This window comes from Ambystoma mexicanum, chromosome 7p (genome assembly GCF_040938575.1).
Source record: "Ambystoma mexicanum isolate Mex_15411 chromosome 7p, UKY_AmexF1_1, whole genome shotgun sequence".
Classification (NCBI taxonomy): Eukaryota; Metazoa; Chordata; class Amphibia; order Caudata; family Ambystomatidae; genus Ambystoma; species Ambystoma mexicanum.
This window is the reverse complement of record NC_090939.1, coordinates 861,702,895-861,716,695: the sequence shown is the minus strand read 5'-3', so window position 1 is coordinate 861,716,695 and position 13,801 is coordinate 861,702,895. Positions and strand designations below refer to the sequence as shown.

Genomic DNA, 13,801 nt, shown 5'->3' with positions numbered 1-13,801 from the left:
TAACATCCCTTTTCAGAGTCCCTGTGATCAAAAGATTTTGTCGAACGCCTCAGAAAGAATCCTTACTTTACCTTGCCTCCAAGTAAGGCAAGGCTGCATGTTGAAGATTGACCTTCTCAAATGTATCGGGCTGCCATTTGAGCCATGCAACCTCTATCTTGAAAATAATCCTTTATGGGGATATCATTTCTATTCTTAGGATCAATGAGATACAGCTGTTGTCATCTCATGATTCGTAAATTGTTTTCCAGCAATGTAAGGTGTCCCTCGGGCCGTAGGACACATCCTTGTTTTTTTTGCTACAGTTGTCTCAGATTTCAGTGAAATTCTGACCTTATTTCTCACCAATTTATTTCACAGTCATCCTACTTCTGTAGAGAAGACTTTGCATATGCATGAATTTAAGAAAGCTCTGCGGTTTTATCTAGAAAAGGCCAATGGGATTTGAAAATGTAGACCTCTTTTTGTAAATTAGGCCTCTTTCAATACAGGATTACCAGACTCTACAATCCCTGGTATTACCCTGTGCTGCTCAAAAGCCTTTAGATTTCTTACAAGCATTTGAAGAGCACACTCTACAGATCTAAGCAGCCAGAGCAGCAGTCTTCAAGAGGAATATTGCCATTGCCAAGATTTACAGCGGAGTAGTCACATAGGGATTGGTCACCACCTTTCCAAGGCACCATTGCCTGGGTTCTGACATACACTTGTAAGTATTTTAAATGCCCTATTTTGTATAGCAGTATGTCTCTTTGTAAACAAATATGATTGGATTCAACTCATTCGCAGAGATATTTTACAATGTATTATTATAATGAATACAATTAATATTACAGTTAAGTAAGTTTCCTTTATTAGCAGTTAAAGGTATTTGAAAATAACTTTTAAAACCATGGTGATAATCAAACCAGTGTATCTCCTATGGACCAAACAAAGAAGCATCCTAGAAAATATTTACCCAACCAACATAATTGTACTATGTAGGTCTTGGTATCTCTCGCTCAGATTTGCAGCTGTTATTGACAAATAATGCTTCTTTAAACATGCTTATATTTCCACATCATTCAGGAACTGGTGGGCTGAAGCGCAGAAGAATAAGAAAATGAGACCCAATCCCAATGATACCAAAGTAAAAAAGAAGCTGAGGGAGCTGGAGCTTCATCAGGCATTCCCAAACCTGGCAGTTGCTGAAGCCTATCTCAAGCCCATTGTGGATGACGGCAAAGGAGCCTTCTCTTGGGGGAGGCCTGACCTGGAACAGATTAGGGAGTATCCTTTCAGTTGCTTTGCATATTCTTTGCCTATTGCTTTATGTAGCATGCTTTGTGCACACTAAACTGAAAATCTCAACTTGAACGAAAATCTTAATCTAGAAAGCCCACTGTCTAATATTGTTGTTCTCTCTTCGCACGCTCTGTCAACTATTTAAAAATGTAATGATTTTAAAATGCTTGAATTTGCTGACTGGCTTAACTCAACCCCTGCAGCAAGTGTGAAATCCACAGCTGGCTGTAAGAACTGTAGCCTTCGATGTAGTTTTAAAACGTTATTATACAAATCATTACCATTTTTCTTCTCTTCATTAAGTGTGAAGTATCTCCGTTTATTAAAATAATGGTTCATTCAGTTCTCCACTTAATCGAGGTTCTAACTCTCTTGGCAAGAAGTTTGGTTCTGTGTTTCATTCTCATCAAGCATATGTGTCCCTTAGGAAGTCTCTTCGTTATCAGTCACTGTAAAATGGAAAAAAAAACATGTGGCATTGTGGGAATGAATAGCCATCTATTCTTCTGAAATCTGGGTGTTTAGAGAAACCACAGACAGCCAGAGGCAGAATGTCCTGGTAAAAGGCAGCATGCATAGGAAGAACAACCTCGCGCGTACAGGTTCTCTGAAAATGTGGAATATTATATTATTGATGGAAAGATGCTGAATTTAGTTGACATGCAGAAGATATAGTTATTAAATCTGGCAATGAAACAGGTAATTCATATTTTTAGAAAACTTCAGTAACAATGCAGCCAACCTCGTACTTTATTTGTTTAGGCGTTCACAGCGAATGAAAATAATAAAGAGCCAATGCTCTTTTTTGTGTTTTTTGTTTGTGAATATTCAAGAAGAAATATTTCAGTGGTCTTGTTATTTGAAACACAAGGACTCCATTTGCTTCATATGGTCAGTACTTCAACAATGTCTGCAGTAGTTGAGAAAAGGAAAAGAACTGGAGCGACTTCCATGTCAACTATCACATGTAGGTTCTTTGAGGAGGTGATTGCGTTACAGCCCATGGAATTGAGTTGCAACAGTTCTTAACAGCCCTCACCAAAATTAAAACTGAGGTCAAGGGCCATAAATCCATCGCAACCCTAGTCACTGTCCATAATTCTGCTGTCACTCTAAGTACACGCTTAAAGACATCCACCCCTCCGCAGGGAGCGATCCCATGCCCGGGGAGACTCTCTGGTTAGGTAAGGTCTGTCATTCTGTGTCTAAAAGCAAAAGGAACTGTGAAATCTGTGAATTTGCTGTTTCGTTCCTATCAGTATCTTGTCTTTCCCCTCCCCATACTGGTAACTCCAACACCACGTCATCTAACCCAAACTCCTGTGCCTTGAAGGCAAAAAAGTACAGAGGAGCCGCTCACTTGGCTCCCTGTCAAAACAAACTTCATTTTATACCGGTTTAGTGCAATGACTGAATTTCAAAATAACCACAGTATTCTGTGCATGAATGCAGTAGAAGGTCTGGATGAGCTCTGCTATGGGGGTCAGATATGCGTTTAACCGGAAAGGTGTACTCCCACAAATAGATGTATTATTTCTGATAGAAATAGTTCATGTCTTAATTGGTTATTCCTTAAATTAGACCAAATCCATTTAGTGTGTGCCAAAAAAACATTAAATGACCACCGTTTAGTCCCACTGTACACCCCAAACCATAAGCCTGGGTCGAAAATCTTGCATGTAAAACGAAACATTTTCTGTATTTTTAAAGCAGGAGGAGACTGTTCTCAGCACACCCCATCCACACCCACCCACTTTATTAAATATCCCTACCTAACGCCCCTCCCCAACTATTCTTTGGGGGAAATCTTTTGTTTGTTGTTTTCCATGCAAAGTTTTCTACATCGCAGTAATGGGATTTAGGAATTTTGTAGTGAAACCAGTTGGAAGAGCTCAGAGACTGTTCTTGCTCAGTACTTTAGCTCGTTGCAGAAAATGCCAACACATGTTCGTGCTTTGTCATTACAGCAGCTCTTTTAAGAAATGCAGGTACTGTCCCAAAGCATAGTCCTTCTAAGAAATGTGGGCATGATGCAATCAGCCCAGCTGTGAATAATTGGCACAGTGCCATGACATGCGTTTAGCAGCTCTGCTGATAAATTAAGCTACTTTGCCGGAATACGTAGCAGTCCTGTTCAGAGGTAACTGTACAATCTGTGCCACTGAAAATATATACAGCACTGTTTCTACATGCATCCATTATACCCGCTTGCGGTGGGCGGGTGGTCAGAAAGGGAGTTAAAGTAAAGTTCAGACTACGTGCCCAGCTATTTCTTGCTCTCCAAGACAACAAACTATGTACAGTGCCCTTTCATGCATGCACACGGACACATACAATATTAAGACTAAATAAAACACATCTTCATATAGAACATCAAACGCTTTTCCTTCTCACAAATGCCAAAGAACTGCTTGCTGGGAGGCTCTTCTAAAACTTTGAGACATCGAACGCAATTGATGTGCTTCCGTGAAGAAAAGAAAGTATGAAATGCCCATGATGCTGCAGCTGCGCTGCCTCTATTAAAGCTGATCAAAACAGAGGAAAATTATGCAGAAATGCAGCGCTAGTTTGAGACCATTTTCATTTTACACAGTACTACATGTGTCCTAAAGCAATGTGAAAAGCATGATCATGATTCAAAATGCTTCAATAACACTGTCGCCTACAAAATGCAGTCAGGTGAACAAAACACAAATTCCCTTCTACATTACTCAAAGTATTATATTGTTAGAATTATAAACGGAGAGTGTTGAAAAAAATAGACCAGGACTCATCCCAGTTGCTTCTTTCAAGGAACTGTGTCAATTGCTAAGGTAAACAGTGGGTTTGCAAGCTGCTGTTGGCCAGCCTGTCTCTAGTGACCTCCAAGATTTATGGGGGTGCTGCTATAAATAGCCTGTGAAAGCTGTATTCAAGGAAGAATTAAAAGGGCTGTATTGTCAAGATTTATGTGCGTAAAAAGGCTGCTACGTACCTTATCTGGAGGGCTGGGTCTGGCGCCATCTGGGTGCTCACTCAAAGGTCGCTGTTGGTATCCAACTGACCGTGTGAGAATTATTGAACTGTAAAAACAAAGTAGTCCTGCAGTGGGTCAAGCTAAATCCTGTGCACATTCGTACGTTTTCGATGGCCTACAAACTGAAATTGGTCTGAGCCCGGGTGAGGAGACTAATTGTATAAGAGGGGATATGAGCCTGGAAGAGGGGGGATCCGGCGCGAACCGAAAGTCACCCTAAAAGGTATTGATGTGGCAAACGTGAACCCGACTGAGGGATGCCTATGAACTGAAATTGGTCTGAGCCCGGCTGAGGGAGACTAATTGTATAAAAGGGGATCTGAGCACAGAAAAGGGGGATCCGGGGTGAACCGCGAGTCACCCGACTTGAATATTTGGAAAGGAACTTTTTTGGTACATCAGGCCCTCTGAATCAAGAGCCTTTGAACGTAAGAGACTTGGGCACAGAAGTCCCTGATGTTGGTAAAAGGAACAGTGTCCTCGTCCTGAAGAAACCCAAGAGGGTGTTATCCTCGAGTGAACTGCCTTGTCCTGTGCTGAAAACGTGGGGAATGGGAGGCCAATGGCCTGAACATCCTGACTTACCATTTTGTGAGCACTTCTTTCTTTTTCATGAACATTAACCCACGCTACTTGTAACTTAGCGGTAAGGATTGGCAATAGTTTTTTTTAGTATAGGCCCTTTTTATTTGACAAGACTCCACTAAGACTGCTTTATTATTATGTGATGGTCTTAGCTTGCTCCCATCTTAGATTTAGGTTTAGATAGGAGTTTATCACACCCTTTATAAAGTTCAATAAACACCCTTGAACTATGGTCGCTTCTGTCTGTCTTACTTTGATACCTTGCCTCCTTTTTTTCTGCGCACTCAGTACAATTCGGGAATGCCACTTAGCTTTTGCTTTGTCTCTGCAACATGCCTATTGCTAAGGAGTCCTCAGACTTCAAGTCCTGTTCGTATTGCAGGAGACAGATAATGTGTCTCGGACCCTCAGAGGATTTGCCTGTGTTACCTAGGTGTATTACCTAGGTGAGGGTTGCTATCTGTAAGATTGCGGGTCGTACCAATCTGTGCATCCAAAGGCCATAAGTGGGTTCAAGGCCCCCTTTCAAGTCTTTGGGCATGGAACCCAAGAAGGTGTCTGAGGAAGAATGGATGTAAGAACATTCCCCTGTCCGAAAAGACAATTAGACGCACCAGAAGAGGTCCTGCTCCACGAGCAACTCCTCCAAGCATCACTCTACTTCACCTTCTAATAAGCGAAGACACCATTACAGAGATTCTTCAGAGACCTTGACTACAATATATCAGGTACCGTTCCCCATTCAGTATTGTGCCCTGGAAGAATGGGAGACGTTCCATCAGAAACCGATTAACATCTTTTGCGCAGGTGCTGGCAGTTTCAGCCTTAGTGTCGGTGATTAACACATGACCCACCACACTTGATGAAGGGGGCAGCACTCCTCTCTGGACTGCAAACACCCATCAACAGGCATGGATTCATCTCTGCGCTGTGCACCTTCCCATTCAGGCATTGAGCCCTCGGCCACTGTCACCCTTGCCCCTGCGTCATTCAGCATGGCCAAAGGCAGCACCTCACAGGAGTACACCCTGCTTCTGATGTGCAAGTAGTCTTGAAGATGTTTGACTTTTTTGATTCAAAAGGATATTCTATTTGTTTTAGGCTGGAACCCCTTTACTCTGGTAGGGGTGAGTACTTTCTGGAGGAGTTTTATGGAGGGGGATAGGACCGGATGGAGTTGGCCATGGACCTACAAGAGGCCAGCAGCTTGGACAATTCCCCTGATACAAATATCCTTCTGGGGCTGACCACGTGTAGATCTTGCGCTTCTTTTCAGAGTGAAATAGCTAAAGTGGTGGAAGCATTTGATCTGTCCTTGTTCTTCAAGTCCAAAGTCCAATATTAATTAACTGATATTCTGGACGTGGGTCCTCCACATTCCAACCCAAGTTTGATGTCTCCTGTATGGGCAGAATAGTCGAAACTGGAGTAGATCCCTGCGGTCGGCCAGGACCTTGCAAAGAGGCATTTTCCGGCTCCTTTTGATCCAGCATTTCCAGTTTGGTGATACATGCTGCAACTAATAACCTCATAACTACATCTTTCCCTTTGTTACCTGCTAACAGAGAGAGCAAGAGAAGGGCTGTGTGGGGACACAAGGTGTGTGCATTGGGCTGCATCGCCCTAAGGACTGTTAATGCGTATTGTGCCCTGGCCAAGGTCCTGAACTGGTTGAAACTTAACAGAGACAAAACAGAGGTACTTGTGATGGATTTCTCTGTGGAGACCTCTCTCTGGACTTCTCTGTTCTGGCCCCCTTCGCTTGGCCCCTTTCCCTATGCGCTCCCAGTGGGAAGGGATCTGGGAGTTAAGATCTCATCTTCTCTCTCCATGGAACCTCAAATTTCTTATGCAAAGTTCTACTTTTCGTGCCATCTCACTTCCACGCCCCTGTGGTCACCTCTGTCGCACTCTCTTCCCTTGATTAGTGTAATTCTCTTTACCTTGGCCAACCCCTGTATCTGATCAACCGTCTCCAGTGCCTTCATAATACAGCAGCTAGACTTGTCACAGGATCACCCAGAATGGCGCATATCTCCCTGGATTTGCGCCGATTGCATTGGCTCCCCTTGGCCAAATGTGCTAATTTTAAGGCCCTGTACCTTGTTCACTGTGCTTTACATCGCACAGGTGCCGAATACCTGCAAACAAAATTATGCTCGTATGTTCCCTCTCGGCCCCTTCTTTTGGCTGAGTCTAGGCTTGTTTTAGCCCCACGCTTTAGATACATGCGTAGAGGTGGGCGCTCTTTCTTTGTGGTAGCGAGTCAACTCTGGAGCTCATTGCCTCGTACCCTTTGTGCCATGGATAATTATCTTCACTTCAGACATGCACTCAAAACTCATCTGTTTTGAGGCGCCCCATCTTCTGCTTTTCCTGTCTATTCGTGCCAAGTTGCCTTTGGGTGTTCGCTCTATAAATTATTGTAACATAACATTTGGACTTTGAAGGGTCCTTTCTGCTGCAGCACAGAACTTGCCTGCAGATAAGATGAAGGAAATATTTAATGCCTTGGTAAAGGCAAGTAAGGATGCAGCTCACTAGGCATTGCTGTTGGGCCTCGAAACGGCTGACTGTGTGGACCATGGACACTGGGTCAATCCTGAAGAGGCACTCATTAAAGAACACCTCAGAATTAGTCCCTGATGTCTAGCAAAATCCTTTGGTGATGCCATTTGATGGGAACTACCTTTTTGGGGCAAAAATCAAGTCCTTCCAGAAGTTTCAGGCTTCAGAGTCTATGGCCAAATCTATGTCTGGCAGTTCAGCAGCCTTCCGACTCTGCCCCAATGGGATGCATATTTAGTTTCTTTGCCTTGAGGTAAGGATTAGGCGTGGTAGGGGTCAGCCTCCATCTGGCAAACCGCAATAACACCATCCTCCACCACATTGGACCCTGTGGCAAAACCCATTTGAAAGGTATTTTGTCTATTTCAACAAGGTAGGTGCAAGGATAGCCCTGTTCAGCCAATTTGTTGAGGCACTGCATGGCCACTGTGTTGTCCATAAAGACCAGTACAGTCTCAGCCTCACACAGAGGGGAGAAAGGCAATCAGGGCCAGCCTGATGGCCTGTACTTTCAGCAAATCTCTCACTGCCTCTATGTAACGAAGCAGTGAGACAGTGGTTCTGGGAGCTGCAGAACAATGTTTCTTTGACAGCTGACCATCTCGCCGGGACAGAGAACGCTTTGACTGATACATTAGGAATAGCGACATCAGCTTCCCACCACTGGAAGCTGTAAGCAGTCAGAAGCAAGAGTTGGACACAAAGGTTGTATGTTTGTGGGTTAAGACTTTTATTAAATGATAAAAGGGTTGGAAAAGGCCTCTCTGTCCCTATGCCTAGGAGGGAATTTTTACATCAAAGGAAACTAGTGAAATTGTCAGGTAGTCCGAAACTATAGAGTTAGTCTCTTTTGAGTCAGGAAGCCCTACTTCTTTTCCCTACTTCTAATATTCTAATGTTCAAGAAAGGTCTTTTCTCCAAGTCTAAAGTGTTCATATTTACTCCTGCGTCCCTTCCCCTTTCCTCCATACTTTTAGGCCATTCTGTCCTGTGGGACGGGGCTGGAGCACTTTTTGTAAAAAAGAATCAAATTGAAAAATGTGTCCTCCTTCTCTTTTTACGCGGGGTACCGCACGCGGCCATAACCCCGCCCTCCTTAGCTCCACCCCACGCATCGCCCTTCAGTCCTTTTCTCCACGCGGTCGGTGCTGGACGCACTTGTATCACTGGGAAGATTTTTTTTCTTTTCTCCTTGTCCTTCGCTCCTGCTCTGGTTCTGCAGTCGCGTAGTCACCCGTCTATGCTGGATCATTCAGGATTTGTCACTTGTTCCTCTTGCGAACGTCGCTTCGCTACGGCGGATCCCCATTCTTTCTATTTGGAGTGCATGGGAAAGGATCACCGTTGGGACTCCTGTTCCTTCTGCGACTCCCTTTCGGTCCGTTCACTTCAGCGTCGTCTTCGTCGGTGGGAGGAGATCTTCCAGAGAGTTCCTCCACCGCATTTTCAACTCTCGACGGAAAGAAGAGACGCACAGTAAATTCCTTACTTTTCAGGGCACACCGGCCAGGGGACTCCTTCCCGGGGTCCTCCAGGTCCGGGAGGGGCTTCATAAGCTCTGCTACCAGGGTTTCTCCTGAGGTGCCTCGCAGGCTTAATAAGCGTACCAGGGTTTTTCTCCACCGGATTACGATCCGAGGTTCACCAATCGGGTGCTAATAGCCAGCCCAGTCGGGCTGAGGTGTTGGGTACCGGAGTTCGCTCCGAGGTCTCCTTGTCTGGAGCTTCCCATACAGACACCGGGGTGCGCCCTGAGGCCTCTGTTGATGCTTTCTGTACCAAACCACGGTTCGAGGCCCCTCTCGGGGAGCTATACAGACCGGACTCTGTTCCGAGGTTCCTCTTTTCGAGGCTAAGGTGTGTACCGACAGAACTGAGAGACCTGTTAAGGTCTTGTCTGTGAGGTGGATTCCTCAACTTTCCTGCGCTCGCGGTGTTACCGGTTCTGTTGAGGGGGCACAGGGAGAGGTCTCTAACCATTTCTCCTCTGTTACCAGCTTGGCCGAGGTTCCTCTCTTGGAGGCTAACTCAAAGGGTCATGACAGGATGTCCAGTAAACATCGCAGGCCCCATAGTACCGGCTCTGCCAAGGATCCTTGTGTCAAGGCTAAAGTTTCGATCAAGTCCCCTGACCAGTCTGTGGAGTCACCTGACTCATCCACAAATGTGACAAAGTTCTCCTCTGATTCTCACAAAATGGCGGGCCTTCCCGGGTGGTCTACGGTGGCCATTTTGGATTCTTCCCTCACACCCACGCTATCGACAGCGGGTGCTGCAAGCCTTCTTTTTGGTGGACAACCTTGTCCACAGGATGGTGTGAATCCGTTCCACCCTTCCTAAAACAGGCACGCTCAAATGCCACTACTGCATAAGGTCTCGGTTCCTGCCCGACTGTTCTATGTAGACCCCGTTGGTGGCAGGCGCTCTTGGCAGCCTTCCTCACTACGTTCGTGGGGCTGCCTCTGCCAGGGTATTGGCGCAGGATATGCTGGAGGCTGATGCGCACCATGTCGGCACCTCAGCCTGAGGCCTCATGTTGGGGGTGGACACCTCTCGTCAAGCTTGGCTTCATGCAACAGTACCTAAAGTTTCATCAGAGCATGCGTTTTGTGGGAAGTTTCAAAGGCTTATGAACACTGATCCCATGAGGGAGTACTTTGAAGGCCTTTTTAGGGAGATCTGCCCTCTGGTGCTGCATCCTGCTCCGGCAGTTCCAGTCACGGCACCCGTCACCCTGGTAGCGGTACCACCTCTACCTCCCGGCGCCCCTCCTCCTCTTCCCCCTCTGCCTCCGTTGTCTCCGGTTGACGAGACTCCAGCAGAGCGAGATGTCAATTTGACGCCGGTTGCATCGCAACCGGCGGATCCTGACGTTCTGGACGACCCTCAGGCAGACCAGGATAGTGAAGACCAGCACCTCTCTGTCAGAGCATTCCATGACCGGGTTCTGGACATGTCACTGCTTGACATACCAGTACCTGAGACACCCACTCCACAGGAAGGGGTGCTTTCGGGGACACTCATCTTGTCTCTGCAGGAGCGCACCGGCCTGTTCCTTCAGAAGGACATTCTGGCTGAGGCCCGCAAAGTCTGGGATAAACCCCACACTAGGCTACATATAAATAAGAGAATTGATGCCCATTACAGGCTTCACACCTCTGAGGAAGTGGCCTTAGCATCATGTCCACTCCCTTCCTTAACAGTGGTTAAGGCTGCCACTCTGCAATCCAAGCCGGCCTCTGCTCGACTCCTTGGCCAAGAAAGCTTTTGCCTACTCAGCGCTGCAATTGCGTCAGGCTAACGTGGAGCTCATTTTGGCAGCGGCGAATATGAAACTGTGGAGGGATTTGGCAGACTTCCAGGAGTTCATTCCTGGGGACAGGCTGGAAGACTTTAAGGGCGGTTTGTCAGACGCCAGGGTATTGGCGCAGGATATGCTGGAGGCTGATGCGCACCATGTCGGCACCTCAGCCTGAGGCCTCATGTTGGGGGTGGACACCTCTCGTCAAGCTTGGCTTCATGCAACAAAGTTTTCGAAGGCGGTCCAAGATAAAGTTCTCGACCTGCCTTTTGATGGTAGAGAGTTGTTTCATTCTTCAACGGATGACGAGCTTACAAAGACTAAGGTGAGCATGCAAGCTTCCAAGTCTCTGTCAGTGCTAGTGAAGCCTCCAATCAACGCTCAAAGATCTGGATCCCAGTCTCAGTCCTTCTCAGGCTTCAGAGGGTTCCACGACTGCAGGTCTCGTGGGGCTGATCCGCTGAGAGGTAACTCCCGTCGGAGACAGCAACAAGGTTGGTTTTTCTCTGTCTTCAGCCTCCTCTTCAGGGACAGGTAGTCTCTCCACCGAAAAGTCTGCAAAATGATATTTTTTGGCACTCGCACGAGACTCCGGTGGGAGGACGAATCTCGTCTCATCTGCAGGCATGGCAAACCATCACCGAAGACCGGTGGGTTTTGTCCATTGCTCGGGCTGGCTTCCGATTGCCCCTTCCCCCCACCTCACCCTTCAATCCTCCTTTTCAGCAGTTGGGGGTGCCCTCCCTCAGAGCTGAGGTGCAGAAGCTTCTAGAGCTGAAGGCGGTGGAACCCGTTGCCCTAGTGGAACGAGGGGAAGGCTTCTACTGTTGTCTGTTTACGTTGCCCAAACCCAACCAGGCTGGCCTTCGCATCATTCTAGACCTTTCCCAGTTCAACATTTCTCTTCCCCAATAGAAATTCAAGATCACACCCTGCCAAATAAAGTCCTCTCTTCAGAAGGGTGACTGGCTCAGCCTTGTGGACCTTCAGGACGCGTATATGCATATTCTGATCTGGAGCTCGCATCAGAAATATCTGCGGTTCTCCCTGGGAGAGGAGCACTTCCAATTCTGAGTGCTCCCTTTTGGTCTCAGCTCAGCGCCACGTGTCTTCACGAAGATGATGTCGGTCATTGTGGCTTTTCTACGGCTACAGGGTATTAATATGTATCCATATTTGGACGACTGGCTTCTGCACAGTCATTGTCCAGTGAAAGCCTCAAGCAATCTTCAGTCTCTCCTTCAGCTCCTGTTCGGTCTTGGTCTGTCGTTGAACTGCGGAAATCCTCCATGACGATCTCTCAGGACCTGATATTCCTGGTTTACCGTTGGAACACGATCGACTGCAGAGTGTACCTGACTGTGGACAGGATGGCGGATCTATTTACCACGTGTCAAGTTTTCATTCAGTCAGAGAGCATGTCGGCCTGGTGGTTCAAGAGGCTTCTAGCCCTCATGGCCTTGTGCGTGCTTGCTCTTCCTCGTCTCAAGATGCGACCTACGCAGATGGCTCTTCGGAGCTCCTGGCTTCAGGCAGTGGACCCAGACACCAAAATTATCCCGGTTCCACCCTGCATGATGACAGATCTCCTATGGTGGTCATCTTCCAGCAATCTGTCGGTGGGGGCTCCTTTTCAGGAGCACTTCCCTCAAGCGACCATTACGACGGACTCCTCCTTTTTTGGGTGTGGAACGACGATGGATCATCTTCAGGTTTTCGACCTATGGTCGCCACAGGACAGACATTTCACATAAATTATCTGGAGCTTCTGGCGATTTTCCTGGCGCTCAAAGCTTTCAAGCCAGTGATTGTGAACAAAGTGGTCCGCATCTGCACAGACAGTGCAGTATCCATGTTTTACATCAACAACCAGGGGGGTACCAGGTCACCTCCCCTTGTAGATCTAGCCATTCAGATTTGGGAATGAGCCATTCAGCACAGTGTTTGGCTGCTGGCAGTGCACATTCCGGGCCAGCTGAATGTTACTGCAGACTCTCTCAGCCGATGAGCGGTGATCAGCTACGAGTGGGAACTAAACATGGAGATCCTCTCTGACCTTTTTCGCCATTGGGCACTCCAGAAGGGGCCTCTTTGCGACGTCATCAAACAGGAAACTTCCTCTTTATGCTTCCAGGAACGGGCTCGAAGCTTCTTCCCTGGGGGATGCTCTAGAGATTCTGTGGCACAACATGAGGGCCTACGCCTTCCCGCCTCTTCCTCTGATTCACCGGGCGCTATGCAGGCTCAGGAACATGATGAATTGCACTCTCCTGTTCATAGCCCCTTGGTCGCCAGCCATTTCTGGTTTTCAGAGCTTCAACATCTGTCAGTCTGCTCACCGATCAGGCTTCCGCTGATTCCCGACCTACTCCACCAGAGCAATCGGCAAATGTGGCACACCTCCCCACAATCATTCAACTTCTCCGCCAATAATATGCGTATTATCCAGGCAGCTAGGAAACCTTCAATGAGGTCTCAGTACAGGAGCAAATGGCTCTGTTTCTGTCACTGGTGTTTAGCTAAGCAGCTGGACCCCAGAGAAGCTACCATAGACACAGTCCTGTCATTTGTTTCTCATATGGCAACTAAAGGCATACATGTCTTGTCTTGTAGGACTTATTTGTCGGCTATCGCCGCTTACCTTTCCACAGACTCTTGCTCTTTTTCATTGACAAACCCTGTCATTAAAAGACAATTTGCAGGTCTATTGCATTTTTATCCACCTGTGCGCAACCCGCATCCAAAGTGGGAATTGAATGTAGTCCTCACGGCCTTATGCCATAAAACTTTTGAGCCCATGGCTACGGTGGACTTGAACTTCCTATCGTGGCAATTGGCTTTTCTGATTGCAGTGACTACGGTGAGTAACTTTGTTAATTTTCGCCAAGCCTAAAGTTTCTCGGCTTCGCTGACGTTTAAGTAATAAAGAAAGTAATGTTCCAAAATACAAAGCTCTAAGGCTAGGGTGTCGCTCCTTTGCCCTAGACTTCTTATTCTCCTTTAACGCTGTTTGGTATATGAAGGATTGTCTCTTGTGCACCCGCTTG

The 13,801-nt window shown here is 46.9% G+C and overlaps 1 protein-coding gene across 1 annotated transcript in view; it reads left to right on the top strand.

The window, feature by feature from the left end:
* The window catches only part of ERCC5 (ERCC excision repair 5, endonuclease), a 361,049-nt gene that overhangs the window by 290,847 nt on the left and 56,401 nt on the right, over nt 1–13,801 (top strand). Inside the window, exon 14 of the mRNA XM_069637054.1 lies at nt 1,069–1,269. Within this exon, the coding sequence (XP_069493155.1) occupies nt 1,069–1,269 (201 nt within the window). The remainder of the gene's footprint in view (nt 1–1,068; nt 1,270–13,801) is intronic.